The following is a 16,865-nucleotide window of genomic DNA, read 5'->3' on the forward strand; positions in this document are numbered from 1 at the left end:
GGTGAAGTTATGAACCGATGACCAAGTGGCAGCCTTGCAGAGCTCCTCAATAGGCATGGCTCTGAGGAAAACGACAGACGCCGCCATCACTCGGACATAATGCCCCGTGACCCGATCTTGCAGCGAGAGACCAGCCTGAGTGTAGCAGAAGGAAATACAAGCAGCCAACCAGTTGGATAAGGTGCGCTTGGAAACAGGGAGACCCAACCGATGAGGATCAAAAGAGATGAACAGTTGAGGAGCTGTCCGATGAGGCTCAGTAGGACACAAGTAAAAGGCTAACGCCCTCATACAACAAGAGTATGAAGCGCCCCTCGCCAGGAAGCAAGTGGAGCTTCGGAAAAAAGACCTGAAGAACAATGGAATGATTGAGATGAAAGTCCGAAACCACCTTGGGCAAGAACTTGGAATGAGTACGCAGGACCACCGTGTCATGATGAAATACAGTAAAAGACGGGTCCGCAACCAGAACTTGCAGCTCACTGACTCTACGAGCAGACGTGAGACCAACCAGGAATACCACCTTCCAGGTGAAGTATTTCAAAAGAGCGTTATCAATGGGTTCAAACGGAGGTTTCACCAATTGAGCCAGGACCACCCTAAGATCCCAAACCACCGGAGGGGGCTTGAGCGGAGGATGAGCATTGAAGAGACCCTTCATAAAGCGGGAAACCATCAGATGGACGGAGAGCAGCTTCCCATCCAGCGGCCGATGAAAGGCAGCAATCGCACAGAGGTGGACTCGGATAGATGTCGATTTGAGACCAGACCGAGACAAGTGGAACAGATAATCCAGCACTGAAGGCAAGGAGGCAGACAGCGGATCCATGCGGTGCTCAGCACACCACGCAGCAAATCTGGACCATTTCTGGGAATAGCATTGCCGAGTGGAGCTCTTCCGGGAGGCCTTGAGAACATCCCCACCGACTAAGAGAAACAGAAGGAGGGAGGTACGTGGCGAGGAACCAAGCTGATAAGTGTAGAGACTGCAGATTGGGATGCAACAGAAAACCTCAACACTGACACAGCAGAGAAGGAAACACAGGTAGAAGCAGAGGCTCCCTGACACTGAGCAGGGAGAACTACGGCTGCCGGGGCCACAGAGGAGCCATCAAAGATCATGGTGGCGCAGACCGACAGGAGGTGTACCAAAGACCTGAGAATCAGAGGAAAGGGAGGGAACGCATAGAGAAACCCGCCCGTCCAATCGAGAAGGAAAACATCCGCCTCGAGGCGAACCCGGGAGAACATCCTCGAGCAGTATCGAGGCAACCAGTAAGTGAGGGGCGAAGAGAACAGAACTTCCCGTGGAGTTCCCCACCCAACGACCACCTGCCGCAGAGTCTGAGAATGGAGCGACCATTCATGCGGCCGAAAAAAGCGACTCAGCGTGTCCACCAGACAATGCTGCTCGCCCTGGAAATACACTGCCCGAAGAAAGAGGTTGTGGCGTAACGCCCCCTACCAATGACGAAGGGCTTCCCTGCAAAGTGACAGGGAACCTGTACCCCCTGGCTTGGTCACAGAATACATCGCCACCTGGATGTCTGTAAGCACCAGGACCCCGCAATCCTGCAACCAAGAACGAAAATCCACCACGGCATTGTAATGGCCCGGAGCTCCAGTAGGCTGATGCGGCAGCAACGGTCCGCACTTGACCAAAGACCCTGAGTCCGAAGGTCGTCGAGATGCGCCCCTAAGCCTATGCAGAGGAGTCCATCGTCAGAACCTTCTGATACAAAGAGGTGGCCTACCAACGAAGCAAGCGTTTCAAGGAGGGAGGCACCGCAATGTGCTGGAAAGCTGAATCCCGATCCTGCCACCACTGAGATGCTCGGGTCCAGTGGGGAACACGAAGAGGAAACCAGGCGTACGGCGGGACATGAACCGTGCAGACCCATGGTCCCAAGAGGATCATCATCTGCGCAGCCGAGACCGAAGACTGCTGAGACACCAGCTGACTCAGGCGCAGACGGGCGGCCTGCCGAGGCAGAGGCAGAAAAGACCGGAGGTGGACCGAGGACAGAGGGGCCACCTTCCGGCATAACGAACAAGGGCCTCCCCCTGAGGCCGAGACAAGAAGGAGCGCAGACAAACTGGGTTCAGGTCCGCCCCGACGGACTCCCGAGACTGGGGCGGACAGAGGCTGAACCGCTCCCGGACTAGAAACTAGTGCAGGTCACAAAGGGCCAGGACCAGACTCAGATGGGAGGATGGGAACGCCCAACCGACAGAGGCGAGGCTATACTCCCGGTGCGTAGACACGGAGACACCCCTCCCAAAGGGAGGGGAGGAATCCCCAGGAGAGCAGCCCGGAGGCTATGCGAGAATAGTCAAAAAGACGGCCAGGAGTCGCCGAAGCCGGGGGCTGGACCATAACCCGGCGCTGCTGCAGCTATTGCGGCCACTGCAAAGGAGGCCGAGATAACACAGGAAAGGTATCTGGAGGGCCCCACCGGAGAAGGAGACAGAAGAGATTCAGCTGAAGGCGTCCAGATAAGCGAAGGACCGGTCGCGTTCTGAGAGGCGGTTAGTGGCCGCCGCAAGAGAGGCCTAAGAAGCACAGTACTCACACAAGTAAAAGTGGCGAGACGATCCTGGAGGTTCGGATCCCCAGCAACACTCTGCGCCAAGCGAGACGACGCATGGCGGGAGCAACAGAGCCGGAGCAGGGAGAGAGTCTCCTCCAGGAGACCAAACTCCGTACTACAAGATTCTGGCACATCTGCCCGGAATGAACCGAAGAGAAAGCGGGGAACCCTCTCGAATAGGAGCCGGAGACTTCGAGGCAAAGAGCCCCAGGCGACATCGAGGCACTACGCCCCCGTCGATAATGGGGCACAAAACCGCAGTCGAAGCCGAGGCCCAAAGCCTCAGCCGACACCGAGGTATAAAGCCCCCAGCGACGTTGCGGCACCAAGCCACAGTCGACGTCAAGGCACAAGGCCACAGTCAACCAAGATGCACAAAGCCCCAGACGACGTCAAGTCACAAAGCCCCAGTCGACGGCGAGGTACGAAGACTCGGTCAACGATGAGGCACAGAGCTCCAGCCGACGTTGAGGCCCCCCAGCCTCAGTCGACGTCAGGCGATGCGGAGCACACGACCGCAGCCGACGTCGAAGGCACAAAGCATCTGTCAACGTTGAGACACCAAGCCCCAGTCGACGTCGAGGCAGAAAGTCGAAGCACAAAGCCTCAGACGACGTCGAGGCAAAAGCCGCATTCTACGTCGAGGCACAAGGCCTCAGGCAGCGGCGAGGCACCAAAGTCGACGTCGAGGCACAAGGCCTCAGTCGACGTCGAGGCACAAAGCCTCAGTCGACGTCGAGGCACAAAGCCTCAAGTCAACGTCGAGGCACAAAGCCTCAAGTCAACGTCGAGGTGCTGAGCAATGCGAAGAACTCTGCCCACCCTCGGCCACAGAGGAAACACATACAGGAGACCTGCCGACGGCCAGGGCTGCACCAGAGCATCCAGCCTCTCAGCCTAAACATCCCTGCGCTGACTAAAGAACCGAGGTGCTTTGGTGTTGACACTCGTGGCCATCAGATCCATGACAGGATGCCTCCAAGCCTGCACAATCAATTTAAAGGCTGTGGGACAAAGACACCACTCTCCGGGATCTAGCATACGCAGGGCTCAGTCCTGGGTCCTTTTCAACATATTCATAGGGGACCTGACTCAGGGGCTTCAGGGTAAAATAACATTATTCGCTGATGACACCAAACTATGTAACATAGTAAGTGAATGCAATTTGCAGGATAGTATGGCACAGGACCTGCTTACATTGGAAAGATGGTCCTCGACCTGGCAGCTGGGCTTCAACGCTAAGAAAAGCAATGTTACTTACCGTAACAGTTGTTATCCAGGGACAGCAGGCAGCTATTCTCACTAGTGGGTGATGTCATCCGACAGAGCCCCGATACGGACTTCTTGCAAGCATGTCTTGCTTGAAGAAACTCAGAAGTTTCGAGATGCCCGCACCACGCATGCGCCAGTGCCTTCCCGCCCGATGCTCCGGGCGTGTCTCCTCAGTTCAGGTAGCTAGCAGAGAAGCCAACCCAGGGGAGGTGGGTGGGACATGAGAATAGCTGCCTGCTGTCCCTGGATAACAACTGTTACGGTAAGTAACATTGCTTTATCCCAGGACAAGCAGGCAGGTATTCTCACTAGTGGGTGACCTCCAAGCTAACCTCAATGGGATGGGAGAGTTGGCAACTTAGGAGAACAAATTTTGTAACACAGTTTGGCCAAACTGCCCATCCCGTCTGGAGAAAGTATCCAGACAATAATGAGAGGTGAACGTATGAACCGAGGACCAAGTGGCAGCCCTACAAATCTCCTCAATCGGCGTCAATCTGAGGAAGGCTACAGAGGCTGCCATTGCTCTGACCCTATGTGCTGTGACCTTACAGGGAAGGGGTAATACAGCCTGGGCATAGCAGAAAGAGATACAAGCCGCCATCCAGTTGGAGATGGTGCGCTTCGATACAGGTCGTCCCAGCTTGTTTGGATCAAAGGAGACGAAAAGTTGAGGAGCAGTTCTGTGTGGTTTGGTGCGATCCAAGTAGAAAGCCAAAGCACGTTTACAGTCCAGAGTGTGAAGAGCTGATTCTCCAGGATGAGAATGAGGCTTTGGAAAGAACACTGGAAGCACAATGGATTGGTTGAGGTGAAATTCAGAGACCACTTTAGGCAGGAATTTCGGGTGAGTGCGGAGGACCACCTTGTCATGATGGAACACTGTGAAAGGTGGGTCCGCCACCAAGGCCTAAAGCTCACTGACCCTGCGAGCAGATGTGAGGGCCACCAGAAAAACCACTTTCCAAGTGAGAAACTTTAGTGGAGCCTTGCTCAGAGGCTCAAAAGGAGGTTTCATAAGCTGAGAAAGGACAAAATTTAGATCCCAAACCACTGGAGGCGGTTTGAGAGGAGGATTGACATGAAAAAGTCCTTTCATAAATCTGGAAACCACAGGATGAGAAGAGAGAGGTTTCCCTTGTAGAGGCTGATGGAAAGCCGCAATAGCATTCAGGTGGACTCGTATAGATGTCGACTTGAGGCCAGACTGAGACAGATGTAAAAGATAGTCCAAAACAGAGGATAGGGAGGCTCGCTGAGGCTCCTTAGAATTGGAAATACACCATGAAGAAAATCTAGTCCATTTTTGGGAGTAGCATTGACGAGTAGCAGGCTTCCTGGAAGCCTCCAAAACATCCCTCACTGCCTGGGAAAACTGGTGCGGTGTTACGTTGAGAGGAACCAAGCTGTCAGGTGGAGAGACTGCAGGTTGAGATGAAGCAGAGACCCCTGATGCTGAGTAAGCAGTGAAGGAAACACTGGAAGTAGGTACGGTTCCCTGCTGCTGAGTTGAAGAAGAAGGGAGAACCAAGGTTGCCTGGGCCACCGAGGAGCTATCAGAATCATGGTGGCATGTTCGGACTTCAGTTTGACTAGAGTCTTTTGAATGAGAGGGAATGGCGGAAACGCATACAGAAAGCGATTCCCCCAATCCAGCAGAAAAGCATCTGCCTCGAGGCGATGAGGAGCGTAGATCCTGGAGCAAAACTGAGGCAGCTTGAAATTGTGGGGAGCCGCAAAGAGGTCTATCTGAGGCGTTCCCCACTGAGCAAAGATCTGATGAAGGGGCTTGGAGTGGAGTGTCCATTTGTGAGGCTGGAGAAGACGACTCAGTTTGTCCGCCAAGACATTGTCCCTCCCCTGAATGTAGACAGCTTTGAGGAAGGTGTTGTGGCGAACCGCCCAATCCCAGACTCTGAGAGCTTCCTGGCAGAGGGAGGCCGAGCCCGTGCCCCCTTGCTTGTTGACATAATACATGGCGACCTGATTGTCGGTGCGAATGAGGACCACCATGTCGTGAAGCAGATGTTGAAAAGCTTGAAGAGTATTGAAGATGGCTCTGAGCTCCAGAAGATTGATTTGATGGAGTCGGTCCGCACAGGTCCAGAATCCCTGAGTGCGAAGCCCATCCAGATGCGCTCCCCAGGCATAGGTCGAGGAATCGGTTGTGAGAACCTTCTGGTGGGGAGGAGAATGAAACAGCAAACCTCTGGATAGATTCGAAGAGGTCATCCACCAGAGCAGAGACTGCCGAAGAGCAGGAGTGACTGTGATGTGTCGAGTCAACGGATCCGACACCTGAGTCCACTGAGATGCCAGGGTCCACTGAGGAAGTCTGAGGTGGAGTCTGGCAAACGGCGTCACATGAACTGTAGAGGCCATGTGGCCCAAGAGGACCATCATGTGTCTCGCTGAGATGGTCTGGCGAGAAGACACAGACTGGCAGAGATGAAGAAGAGCATCCATGCGCTGAGAAGGAAGGAATGCTCTGAGATGTACGGTATCCAGGACAGCCCTGATGAAGGGAAGAGACTGGGTCGGCTGTAGATGAGACTTGGGAAAGTTGATCTCGAATCCCAAACTCTGCAGGAACAGAATCGTTGACAGGGTCACTGAGAGGACCCCTGAGGCTGAGGGAGCCTTGATCAGCCAGTCGTCGAGGTAGGGGAATACCTGAAGACCTTGGTTCCGGAGGGCCGCAGCCACCACCACCAGACATTTGGTGAAGACTCTGGGGGACAAAGACAGGCCGAATGGAAGCACTCGATACTGCAGATGGAGATGTCCCACCCGAAATCTGAGGAACTTGCGAGAGGCTGGATGAATGGGAATATGAGTGTAGGCCTCTTTGAGATCCAGAGAGCATAACCAGTCGTTCTGCTCGAGGAGGGGGTAGAGAGAAGCAAGAGTCAGCATGCAAAATCTCTCTTTGACTAGGAATTTGTTGAGGACCCTGAGGTCCAAAATGGGTCGCAGGTCGCCCGTCTTCTTCGGAACAAGGAAGTACCGGGAGTAAAACCCCTGGTTCAGTTGGTCCCTCGGAACCGGCTACATGGCACGAAGCCGGAGCAAAGCCTGAGCTTCCTGAAGAAGAAGGGCGGTCTGAGTCAAGTTGGAAGGATACTCTCTTGGAGGGTGGTCTGGAGGGACCCGATGGAAATGAAGAGAGTATCCTTCTTTGATGATAGTAAGGACCCAGAGGTCGGTTGTAATGGCCTCCCAGCGATGATAAAAATGATGGAGGCGCCCTCCGATGGGAAAAACAGGGGGAGGCAGAACGAGGTCGGTTATGCCCTCGACGAGACAGTCAAAAAGGCTGAGTGGTCTTAGGGACAGCAGGCGACTGAGACTTAGGCTGACCCTTCTGGGGAGGCTGACACTTCGCCGGTTGCCTCGCAGGTGGAGTTTGCCTCGGCTGATAACGCCTCTGATAAATCAATGGCGGACGAGAAGGTCGAGACTGCTGAGGCTTAGGCTTCGGCCGAAGGATAGATTGGAAGGACTTTTCGTGGTCAGACTTCTTCGTGACAGTCTCGATGGATTCGTCAAAAAGATCCGCCCCAGCACACGGGACGTTCGCCAGGCGGTCCTGAAGATTCGGGTCCATATCAATGGTCCGCAACCAGGCCAACCGGCGCATCGCCACCGAGCAAGCCGCCGCTCGGGCGGAGAGCTCGAACGCATCATAGGCAGATTGCATCAACTGAAGCCGAAGTTGGAACAGCGAAGCAACCACTTCTTCAAACTCAAACCTAGCCTGGGATTCGATGTATGGTGTAAACTTCCGAAGCACAGGTAGAAAAAATTCCAAGTAGGCTGCAAAGTGGAAATTGTAATTCAGGATTCGAGATGCCATCATCGAATTCTGATAGATGCGTCGACCAAACTTATCCATGGTTCTGCCCTCGCGGCCCGGAGGCACTGAAGCATAGACCTGGCCAGGATGAGACCGCTTGAGCGAGGATTTGACCACGAGGGACTGGTGAGAAAGCTGAGGACCCTCGAAGCCTTTATGATGCACCGTGCGGTACCGCGCATCCAATTTGCCAGGGACCGCAGGGATAGAGTAAGGAGACTCGAAGCATCGCATGAAGGTCTGGTCGAGGAGCTTGTGCAGGGGAAGCCGCAAGGACTCTGCCGGAGGATGAGGCAAGTGCATGGTATCGAGGTACTCCTTGGAATATCGAGACCCAGCATCGAGAGTAATGTCCATGTCATCCGCCTGAGGAACGATGAAAAGGACAGTTGGTCCGCCATCGCTGGTCTGCGAGACGGACTAGAAGAAGAGGCTTCAGGCTCCAGAGAGGCCTGCGAGCAACAGGATGAGCAGAAAACCTCGGTGTCCTCGAACTCCGGGCCCGGAGGAGGAGACCCAGTCGAAGCCGCATACCCCAACCGAGGCAATTTCTTCTGAGGCGAAACGGTCGAGTGTCGAGAGGAATGCTTCGAAGAATGTCTGGATCGATGCCCCTCCCGATGCCTGGAAGGGGATCGAGCCCGTCTGTGAGAAACTGGGTCAGACGCCTCCAAGGAGCAGATTGGACTCGATGCCGTCGATCGCAGAGGCGGCAGAGTCGGCGCCTCCCCCGACGACGCCCAGGTTTGATAGGGGGTTCAGAAGAACTCGTCCTGCTTCCTGCTATGCCCAGGACTGGGTGGCCCCGAAGGTGGACTGAGTCATGGGGCGGAGTAATCGGTTCCAAGGGAGGCAGGTCACTAAACGAGGCTTTCCTCGAGGGGATGGGCTCCAAGGGAGGCATATCACTAAGGGAGGCCCTCCTCGAGGGAATCGGTTCCAAAGGAGGTACAGCGCTAACGGAGGACCTCCTCGAGGACCCGGACACCGCTCGCCGCTCCTCCTCGCCGAGCAACGAGGTCGTGCGGCGAGGAGGAGGAGGCGGTCCGCCCCTCGAAGCCGAAGCTGGAAGGTCACCCTGGATGGTGGCAATCAGCCGAGGCCCCATGGTCTGCATGAGCTCCACGAACTGAGCCTCCAGGATGGACCGCAACGAAGCCGATATGGAGGGATCCGCACCAAAAGGGGGCCCTTCCGCACGGTCTCCGCGCTCCTTGGGTGCTGCGTGCTTCTGCTTGCCAGTCTTCGGCACCTTTAGCACCACTGGTGGAACAGTCGGGGTCGATACCTGCTCCGAGGAGACGGATGAAGGCACCGGCGCTGAAGTCAGGGCCGAAACCGGTGGGAACGATGCCGGCTTCAGGAGGCCCGAAGCAGCCGGGGAGGCAGAGGGCTTCGCCGAAGGAGTCGAAGCACCCGTCGATGTCGATGTCGAAGCTGCAGGATCCGATGAAGCTTCCATCTTGAACATGGACTCCCACAACAGACAGCGACGCTTAAACGCTCTCGCCGTCAGAGTGGAGCAAGGCCGGCACGATTTCGGGAAGTGATCCGGTCCCAGACACTGTAAGCAGCGTCGATGAGGATCCATGAGCGAAATCACGCGCTGGCATTTGCTACACTTTTTAAAACCGGTAATCGGCCGGGACATAGGCCGGAAAAGCTCCGCCGCAAGGTCGAAGGCGCGGGGCCCCAGCCACGTGGCTGACCCGGTATCGGAAGGAAAATTTTTTTTTTTTTTAAAGAAATCAAAGAAAGAAATAAATGCACAGGAGAGCCGAAAGAACTCAACCTGCGGCAAAAAAGAAGGCAAAAAAGAGATTCAATGGGCGCAAATTGAAGATAGACTTCTCAGCTCCGCGGAAGAAAAAGAACTGAGGAGACACGCCCGGAGCATCGGGCGGGAAGGCACTGGCGCATGCGCGGTGCGGGCATCTCGAAACTTCTGAGTTTCTTCAAGCAAGACATGCTTGCAAGATGTCCGTATCGGGGCTCTGTCGGATGACATCACCCACTAGTGAGAATACCTGCCTGCTTGTCCTGGGATAATGTAAGGTTATGCACCTCGGCAGCAGAAATCCTTGCAGAACTTACACCTTGAATGGAGAAACTTTAACTAGAACTTCAGCAGAACGAGATTTAGGAGTAATCATCAATGCAGATATGAAAACTGCCAATCAAGTAGAGAAGGCTTCATCTAAGGCAAGGCAGATGATGGGATGTATCAATAGAAGTTTCGTCAGCAGGAAGCCTGAAGTCATAATGCCATTGTACAGAACCATGGTGAGACCTCATCTGGAATACTGTGTACAATTCTGAAGGCCACATTACCGTAAAGATGTGCTCCAAGTCAAATCGGTTCAGCGGATGGCCACCAGGATGATCTCGGGCCTCAAGGGTCTCTCGTACGAAGAGAGACTAAACAAATTGCAGCTTTACACTCTAGAGGAACGTAGGGAGAGGGGAGACATGATTGAGACATTTAAATACATCACAGGACGTATCGAGGTGGAAGATGATATCTTCTTTCTCAAAGGACCCTCGGCCACAAGAGGGCATCTGCTCAAACTCAGGGGCGGGAAATTTCATGGCGACATCAGGAAGTATTTCTTCACAGAAAGAGTGGTTGACCGTTGGAATAAGCTTCCGGTGCAGGTGATCGAGGCCAGCAGCGTGCTGGACTTTAAGAATAAATGGGATGCCTATGTGGGATCCCTATGAGGGTCGATCTGAAGAATTGGTCACTAGGTATAGACTTAAGAGGATGGGTCAGTAGAGTGGGCAGACTTGATGGGCTATAGCCTTTTTCTGCCGTCATCTTTCTATGTTTCTAACTGAGGAAGTCCACCTGAATAAGATGCAACTCTGCCCAGTCCATGAGCAGAGCCCAGTCCATGAGTAGAGCCACCTCCTAGTTCCCCTGACGATTGACATAAGCCACCGCCGTGGCACTGTCCGAGAGAACCCGAACAGACTTGCCCGTCAACAATGTCTGGAACACTAGCAACACCAGCCAGATGGCTCTGGTCTCCAGAACATTGATCGACCAGGCGCTGAAATGGAGCCAACTGGCTCTTGGACAGGTTGACTACCCATCTCAGTGACTACAGGAATTCCACAAGCCAAGCCGTAACTCGGGAGCTCTTCTGAAAAGACTTTGCGCTGATCAACCAGTCGTCCAAACAAGGGTGAACCAGAATGCCCTCTTTGCGCAAGGCCGCCACCACGACGATCTTGGTGAACATCCACGGAGCCGTGGCCAGACCAAAAGGAAGCACAAGAACCTGGTAGTGCCAACCCAAGATCGCAAAGCGAAGACAAAGCTGATGGGAGGCGCAAATTGGAACATGCAAGCAAGCCTCCGTCAAATTGAGAGGGGTCAGAAATTTCCCTGGCTGAACAGCCAGAATAACAGATCTCAGGGTCTCCATGCGGAAAGACGAAACACGCAGAGCCCTGTTGACTCCCTTCAGATCTAAGATGGGCCTAAAAGTCCCGTCTTTCCTGGGCACCACAAAGTAAATCAAATACCTACCTGTGCCACACTCCTGCGGAGGCACTGGCACCACCACCTTGAGATCTAGCAGGCATTGCAGCATCTGGCGAAAGGCCCGCATCTTCCATGCCGCTTAATACGGAGAAGCTAGAAAGGAAACTCCAGAGCATACCCGTCCTGAAACACCTCCAGGACCCACAGATCCGTCATGATCGTGGCCCACCCTTGGGTAAAAATCTCGCAACTAAGCACCCACTGGAACCAAGGAAGGTGCCAGCACGGAGTCATTGGGTAGGCGGGGTATTCAGACCTCAGGCCCATTCGCCAAGGTTGTAAAAGGCCCCTCCTATGGAAGGGGCCTTAAATAACCTGGGCCAATCAGAGCCTCAGGCTCCTCCCCGGTGCATCCCAGAATGCACCATGGAGGGGAAGGCCCATTTTGGAAGAGGCGGGCCAGCTGACTGGAGGGAATAGGCATCCCTCCAGTCAGCCATCTAAAGCAGGGCTGCCCAAGTCTGGTCGTCGAGATCTACTGGCAGGCCAGGTTTTCTGGATATCTGCAATGAATATGCATGAGAGCGATTTGCCTGCACTGCCTTCTTGGTATGCAAATCTCTCTCATGCATGTTCATTGTAGATATCCTGAAAACCTGGCCTGACAGTAGATCTTGAGGAAAGGACTTGGGCAGCCCTGATCTAAAGGTATTGGGGAAGAGGGGTCGGAGGAGGGTGGTGTTGTGATGCAGCGGAAGAGAATGGGCATCTCTCCTGCTGCTGTGGGACCTTGTTTGCAGTGGGAGAGAGTGGACATCTCTTTCCACTGCAGAGGGAGGAGCATTGTATAGCAGTGGGAGAAATTGAACATCTCTCCTGCTATTGTGTTTTTTTGGGGGGAAGGTTCGCATTTTTTCTGCACATGTGCCCATAGAAAATTTAGCAAGTCTTTGCTACTCTCCATCAACCTCATTTACATGAGCGTTTTTTGGAGAATGACTCGCTTTTTTAAATTTGCTATTAGAACAGCTGCTATAACAGACTGTTGCTTTTTAATGCATTTTTTTTGAGAGTCTAGGCCTAAGTTTTCTTTACTGAAAGAAATACTTTCAATCTCAGTAAGAAATAAACTCCTTACACGGGAGAACTCAGAAGCCTTTAATTTATACCTCCATCTGTTAGTTGACAAGCACAAATCATGGGTTTTGGATTAGTCTAATAAGGACATGCAGGAATGGAGACTCAACTTTTGGAACAGAGCACAATATTCTGCAGCCTGTAAGTGTCTCTCATAAGCAGTATATTCTACCCTTGGCCACTAGTGCCTCCCGCTTCAGGGAAAGATTTTTTGATTCAATTCAGCCTATTGAATCAACTTTTTTATTCGATTCACTTTTCCTGCCTAATCGGTTATTTTTTTCAAACATCCTGGTGGATTTACTTTGTAGCCTTTTCACCCATACACCCTCTTTGCTCTCTCCAACCCCATGCCGGCGCTGTGGTGCAAACAAAAAGATTTTTCCTCTCTCTGTTAGGTCCTAGTTCACACTCACTAACACTAGCTCTGGCAGGATAAACTTTTACTCATTATGACAGGGGTTGTCATACAGCATATTATGAAAAACTAGAAAAATTGGGATCGGCTCAATTATAATTTTGGGTGGAATTCTTTATGCCACATCTTTAAAATGGAGCGGGTAAAGCCATACAACAGGGGCATTTTAAGAAATTTAAGGATGTTTGGAAGCCATTAACAAAATATTGTAAATAATGAATATTGTTTTTTCCCTTTGAACATACACGTCCAAGTCGGGGGGGAGGGGATACTTTATGTTTTCTTATGTTTAAGGACAATTGTTGGGTATGTGGGAGGGAGGGATATTTTATGTGAATTAGGTCTTTGGTAGAATATTAAGTGATATTAAAGTGTAAAATGATTTTATCTTATACTGCACTTATTGAAAGTTTCAAAAATGAATAAACAATTAAAAAAAATAACCCAGAAAATAAAATTATTTTTTTTCCTTTTGTTGTCTGGCCATTTTATTATTCAAATTATGTTGGTACCAAGCTCTGGTTTCTGTTTATCTTCTGTTAACTTGCTCACCAGTCTCCTGCCCATATGACGTTTTCTTTTTTCTCCATGCTAACCATCCTTCCATTGCCATATCCAACATCTCTTTCCCACTGTCTACCATCTATCTTCTCTCTCCCTCTCTCTCTCTTCCTGCCCTGTGCTCTGGGTCAAACCCCTCTATTCTCCTCCATACAGCATCTTTTTCTTCCTTCCTTCCATTATCATGTGCAACATTTCTTGCTCTCTCTTCTCCATGCATGTCTCCCTCCTCTCCACCATATGCAGAATTTCTCCCTCTCACCCCTTTCTGCCTCGGTTACATCTCTCCTTTCTATTCCTCCAACCATGTCCAACAATTCTTCCTCTCTCCCCTCCATGCAGCAGCTTTCCATCCCTCCCTCCCATCTCCCTGTGCAGCAGTTTTCCATCCCTCCCTCCTATCCCTCTGTGCAACAGTTTCTCCATCCCTCCCTTCCATCCCCCTGTGCAGCAGCTTCTCCATCCCTCCCTCCCATCCTCCTGTGCAGCACTTCCCGACCAACCCCCACCCTCACCCCATGCGATCTGACATATCGGTAGGCTTCCTAAAGCAGCAGCAGTGATGGCTGGCTGGCTGGCTGTGAACAGGCTGTTCGCGGCCTACCCCGCCATGACTTCCCTCTGCCAAGTCATCAGTGACACAGCAGAGGGAAGGCTCTGGCGGGGCAGGCTACAAGCAGCCTGTTCAGAGCGCTGTCTCTGCTTGTCGTCCACCACCGCTGCTGCTGCTGCTGGTTTAGGAGGCCTGGAGGTATGCCAAGACTCACTGGGTGTGGGGAGATGGAGTTGGTTACTGAATCAGTGAGTTCAATTTGGGGGGGAAAAACGAATCGATTTGGGCAGTATTAATGGCCACTCATGCACACAGATACAAAGCTGTTTCTTCAAACAGCAAATCCCCTCTCCATTCTCCCCCCTCTCCAGTCTCACAGTAACCACATAAGTGGAAAAGCCATATAAAAAGCATAGCATAAAATATATTCCACACCTACCACTAAAACCCCATCACTCTTTCTACAAATCTACATTGGAAGGCACTCCTGAAGCCTATTTCCTCATTATTTTTTAGGAATAGAACATCAGCACTTTGGCACAAATATGGCTTAGCCCAATAACCTACTTTATGATGATGGTGCTGCTGTTGAGCTCGCAAACTATGAAGGCCAAGATAGAAGCCTTAACATCTGGTGAGTGGGCCTGGAAGGGCTTGCTGCGCAGACTGTCACACAGCTGCAGATCTGCTCCATAGGCCTCCAGGAAAATCCTCAGTACCTCAGATACACTGTCCCGATTTAGCCCAATCTCAGAAATTTTCTCCCCCAGGATCTTCAGCGACTGCAAGGAGATATATACAAATTGCATGAAGAGAAATACTGGGAAGAAACTAGACACCTTTTCCTTAACTGCAGTCATTAACTGTGCTATGGGATTAGAAACAAGTTGATGTACAGATTCAAATCAGAGAAAAATCTGATGGCACAAGCAAGTCTAGGGATAGGAAGGCAAAGTTGTAAGTGCACATCTCATTGGTGTCCCTCTCATAAATGAAGATACAGATGGAGGAAGAGCTCTCTCATTTACTCTATTCTCGGTCTATTTGACTAGTGACTTGCACACTACAACTGGCTACCTGGACTGTCAAATATCATGGACTTACATTGTAATGATTTAATGTCAGCCATCCTATTATGACAAAAAGCCTTCTCTCTTCTTTAGTTTTGGAAAGGGATGCAATTCACCTACGGATAGAGGACTACTACACAGGTCCTGGACCTGATGGGCCTCCGCATGTGCGGACTGCTGGGCATGATGGACCTCTGGTCTGACCCAGCGGAGGCACTGCTTATGTGCTTAAAGGGAGAAATTTCACACATTTGGCCACATTTACTTTCCTTAGCAACATAATTAAGCATGGACTGGAGAACCTGGGAGACCCAAACTGATAAAGCAGACATTAAACCTTGGATCCTTCTGGTAGCAAGTAATGTGTACCATCTATTCCATAGCATTTACCACTTTCTAAACACCTTTTATCTCAAAAAAGAGTTTTTCATGTATGATTTTACCTACTACACAATAGAATGCATTTGTGGTTCTGTCAATGAAATCTCAAATGTACTTCTTGCCTAAAAGCAAAAGGGATATGGCTCAGTACCTGGTAATACGGAGGTAATCCAGGATCTCTCATCGCTGCACCCAGTAATTTCACCAGCAGGTCTTGGACCTCCCCCAGATAGTCTCCTACATTATAAAGGCCCTTCTGCAGCATACACAGACTGGGCACATCCCGAATTACATCAAAGCCAAGCACCTTTCCATAACTGTGCAGGAATTCCACCACAGTAAGACAATATGAGAAAGCATGGTTGGGCAGGAAGACACCAGGAATTCGGGAAAACTCAGGCAAAGGCTGTAGTGAAAAGACAGATGTTAAAATGTCATTATTCACCAAACCTTCAAGAATCTGACCATAATCTCTTTGGTATTATCTTGAAATAAACCAACAGCTAACATGTACACTTCTTGTCCTTACCATGTCCCTGCCTTCCCCAGTGTGGATTAGGAATACGCACCTGATGGTCTGTTAAACACATGTCTTCTGTTGGCTTCTTCATCTCCTCTAGAATAAGTTGCTGCCGTTTCCGCTCCTCCAGCCGGCGCTGAGTTAGCACCTTATTATCCACCTTCCTCACCACAATCTTCACCTTCTCCTCTTTCTCCTTCTTTCCTTTCGCTGGCTTTGTCTTCCCTTTCTCTACCTCCTTAATTACCTTTGGAGAAATAGAAAAAAATAAGCAACCATTAAAAGACATTTAAGTCAGACTGTTAGCTCAGTGGCACGCTGTAAACTGGCATGAGGAATACCCAGGGTTAATTTCCAAGCAAGATTTCTGCTCCCTAGGCTCCCTTCCCCATGCACAAGCCCACATGCCCTCCTCATATCCCCCTCCACCTCTGTCCCTAGGCACTTTTTACAGGCTCTCCCTCCTCCCCCCATCCCTGTCCCATGTATAGTTCATAGACTTGCCATCATATATGTTCACTTCCCCACCTTAACTTTTTTCTTCGTTTCTTTCTGCTTCATGATCTTGGCCTCTTGTTTTCTTCTGTTTCTTTCCTATAGAAACAATATTAAGGGAAGTTTTCTTTAATTCATTACATCCGATTTTGTGTTTTGCTCACCGACTTGTGAACAGATAGCAGCAAGGCCAGGACTGACGTGTACTTGAAGAGTTGTGCACGGGGGTTCCAGTTTTGAAATAGCAGAAGCTGCAAGGCAGGACTAAGGCTGCACTGACAGAACCCCTTGGAGTGGGATAAGGGAAGGTCTTTAGCACTGGAATACCAGGAGGTGCACCAAGGTAGAAATGAGGTATTGTAGTGGTCTGCATCTTGGAGAATCATAAGCTACTACACGGTATGATTGAGATGCACTAGGTGTGGAAGACGCTTGCTTAGTTCAGGCTTGCTCTTTGTCATGTTATCTAGCATAAATCAATCATTACACTTATTTTAACCATACAATGTGCTTCATTTGCA

The 16,865-nt window shown here is 51.1% G+C and overlaps 1 protein-coding gene across 5 annotated transcripts in view; it reads right to left on the reverse strand.

Annotated features, from left to right (window-relative positions):
- The window catches only part of BAZ2A (bromodomain adjacent to zinc finger domain 2A), a 305,747-nt gene that overhangs the window by 161,083 nt on the left and 127,799 nt on the right, over window positions 1-16,865 (reverse strand). For all 5 annotated transcript variants that reach the window (XM_033936980.1, XM_033936976.1, XM_033936978.1 and 2 more), the window contains exons 12-15: window positions 16,378-16,443; window positions 15,899-16,096; window positions 15,481-15,735; window positions 14,446-14,660 (exon numbers count right to left, since the gene is read on the reverse strand). In XM_033936980.1, the coding sequence (XP_033792871.1) occupies window positions 14,446-14,660; window positions 15,481-15,735; window positions 15,899-16,096; window positions 16,378-16,443 (734 nt within the window). The remainder of the gene's footprint in view (window positions 1-14,445; window positions 14,661-15,480; window positions 15,736-15,898; window positions 16,097-16,377; window positions 16,444-16,865) is intronic.

The sequence above is a fragment of the Geotrypetes seraphini genome, chromosome 3 (assembly GCF_902459505.1).
Source record: "Geotrypetes seraphini chromosome 3, aGeoSer1.1, whole genome shotgun sequence".
Lineage (NCBI taxonomy): Eukaryota > Metazoa > Chordata > Amphibia > Gymnophiona > Dermophiidae > Geotrypetes > Geotrypetes seraphini.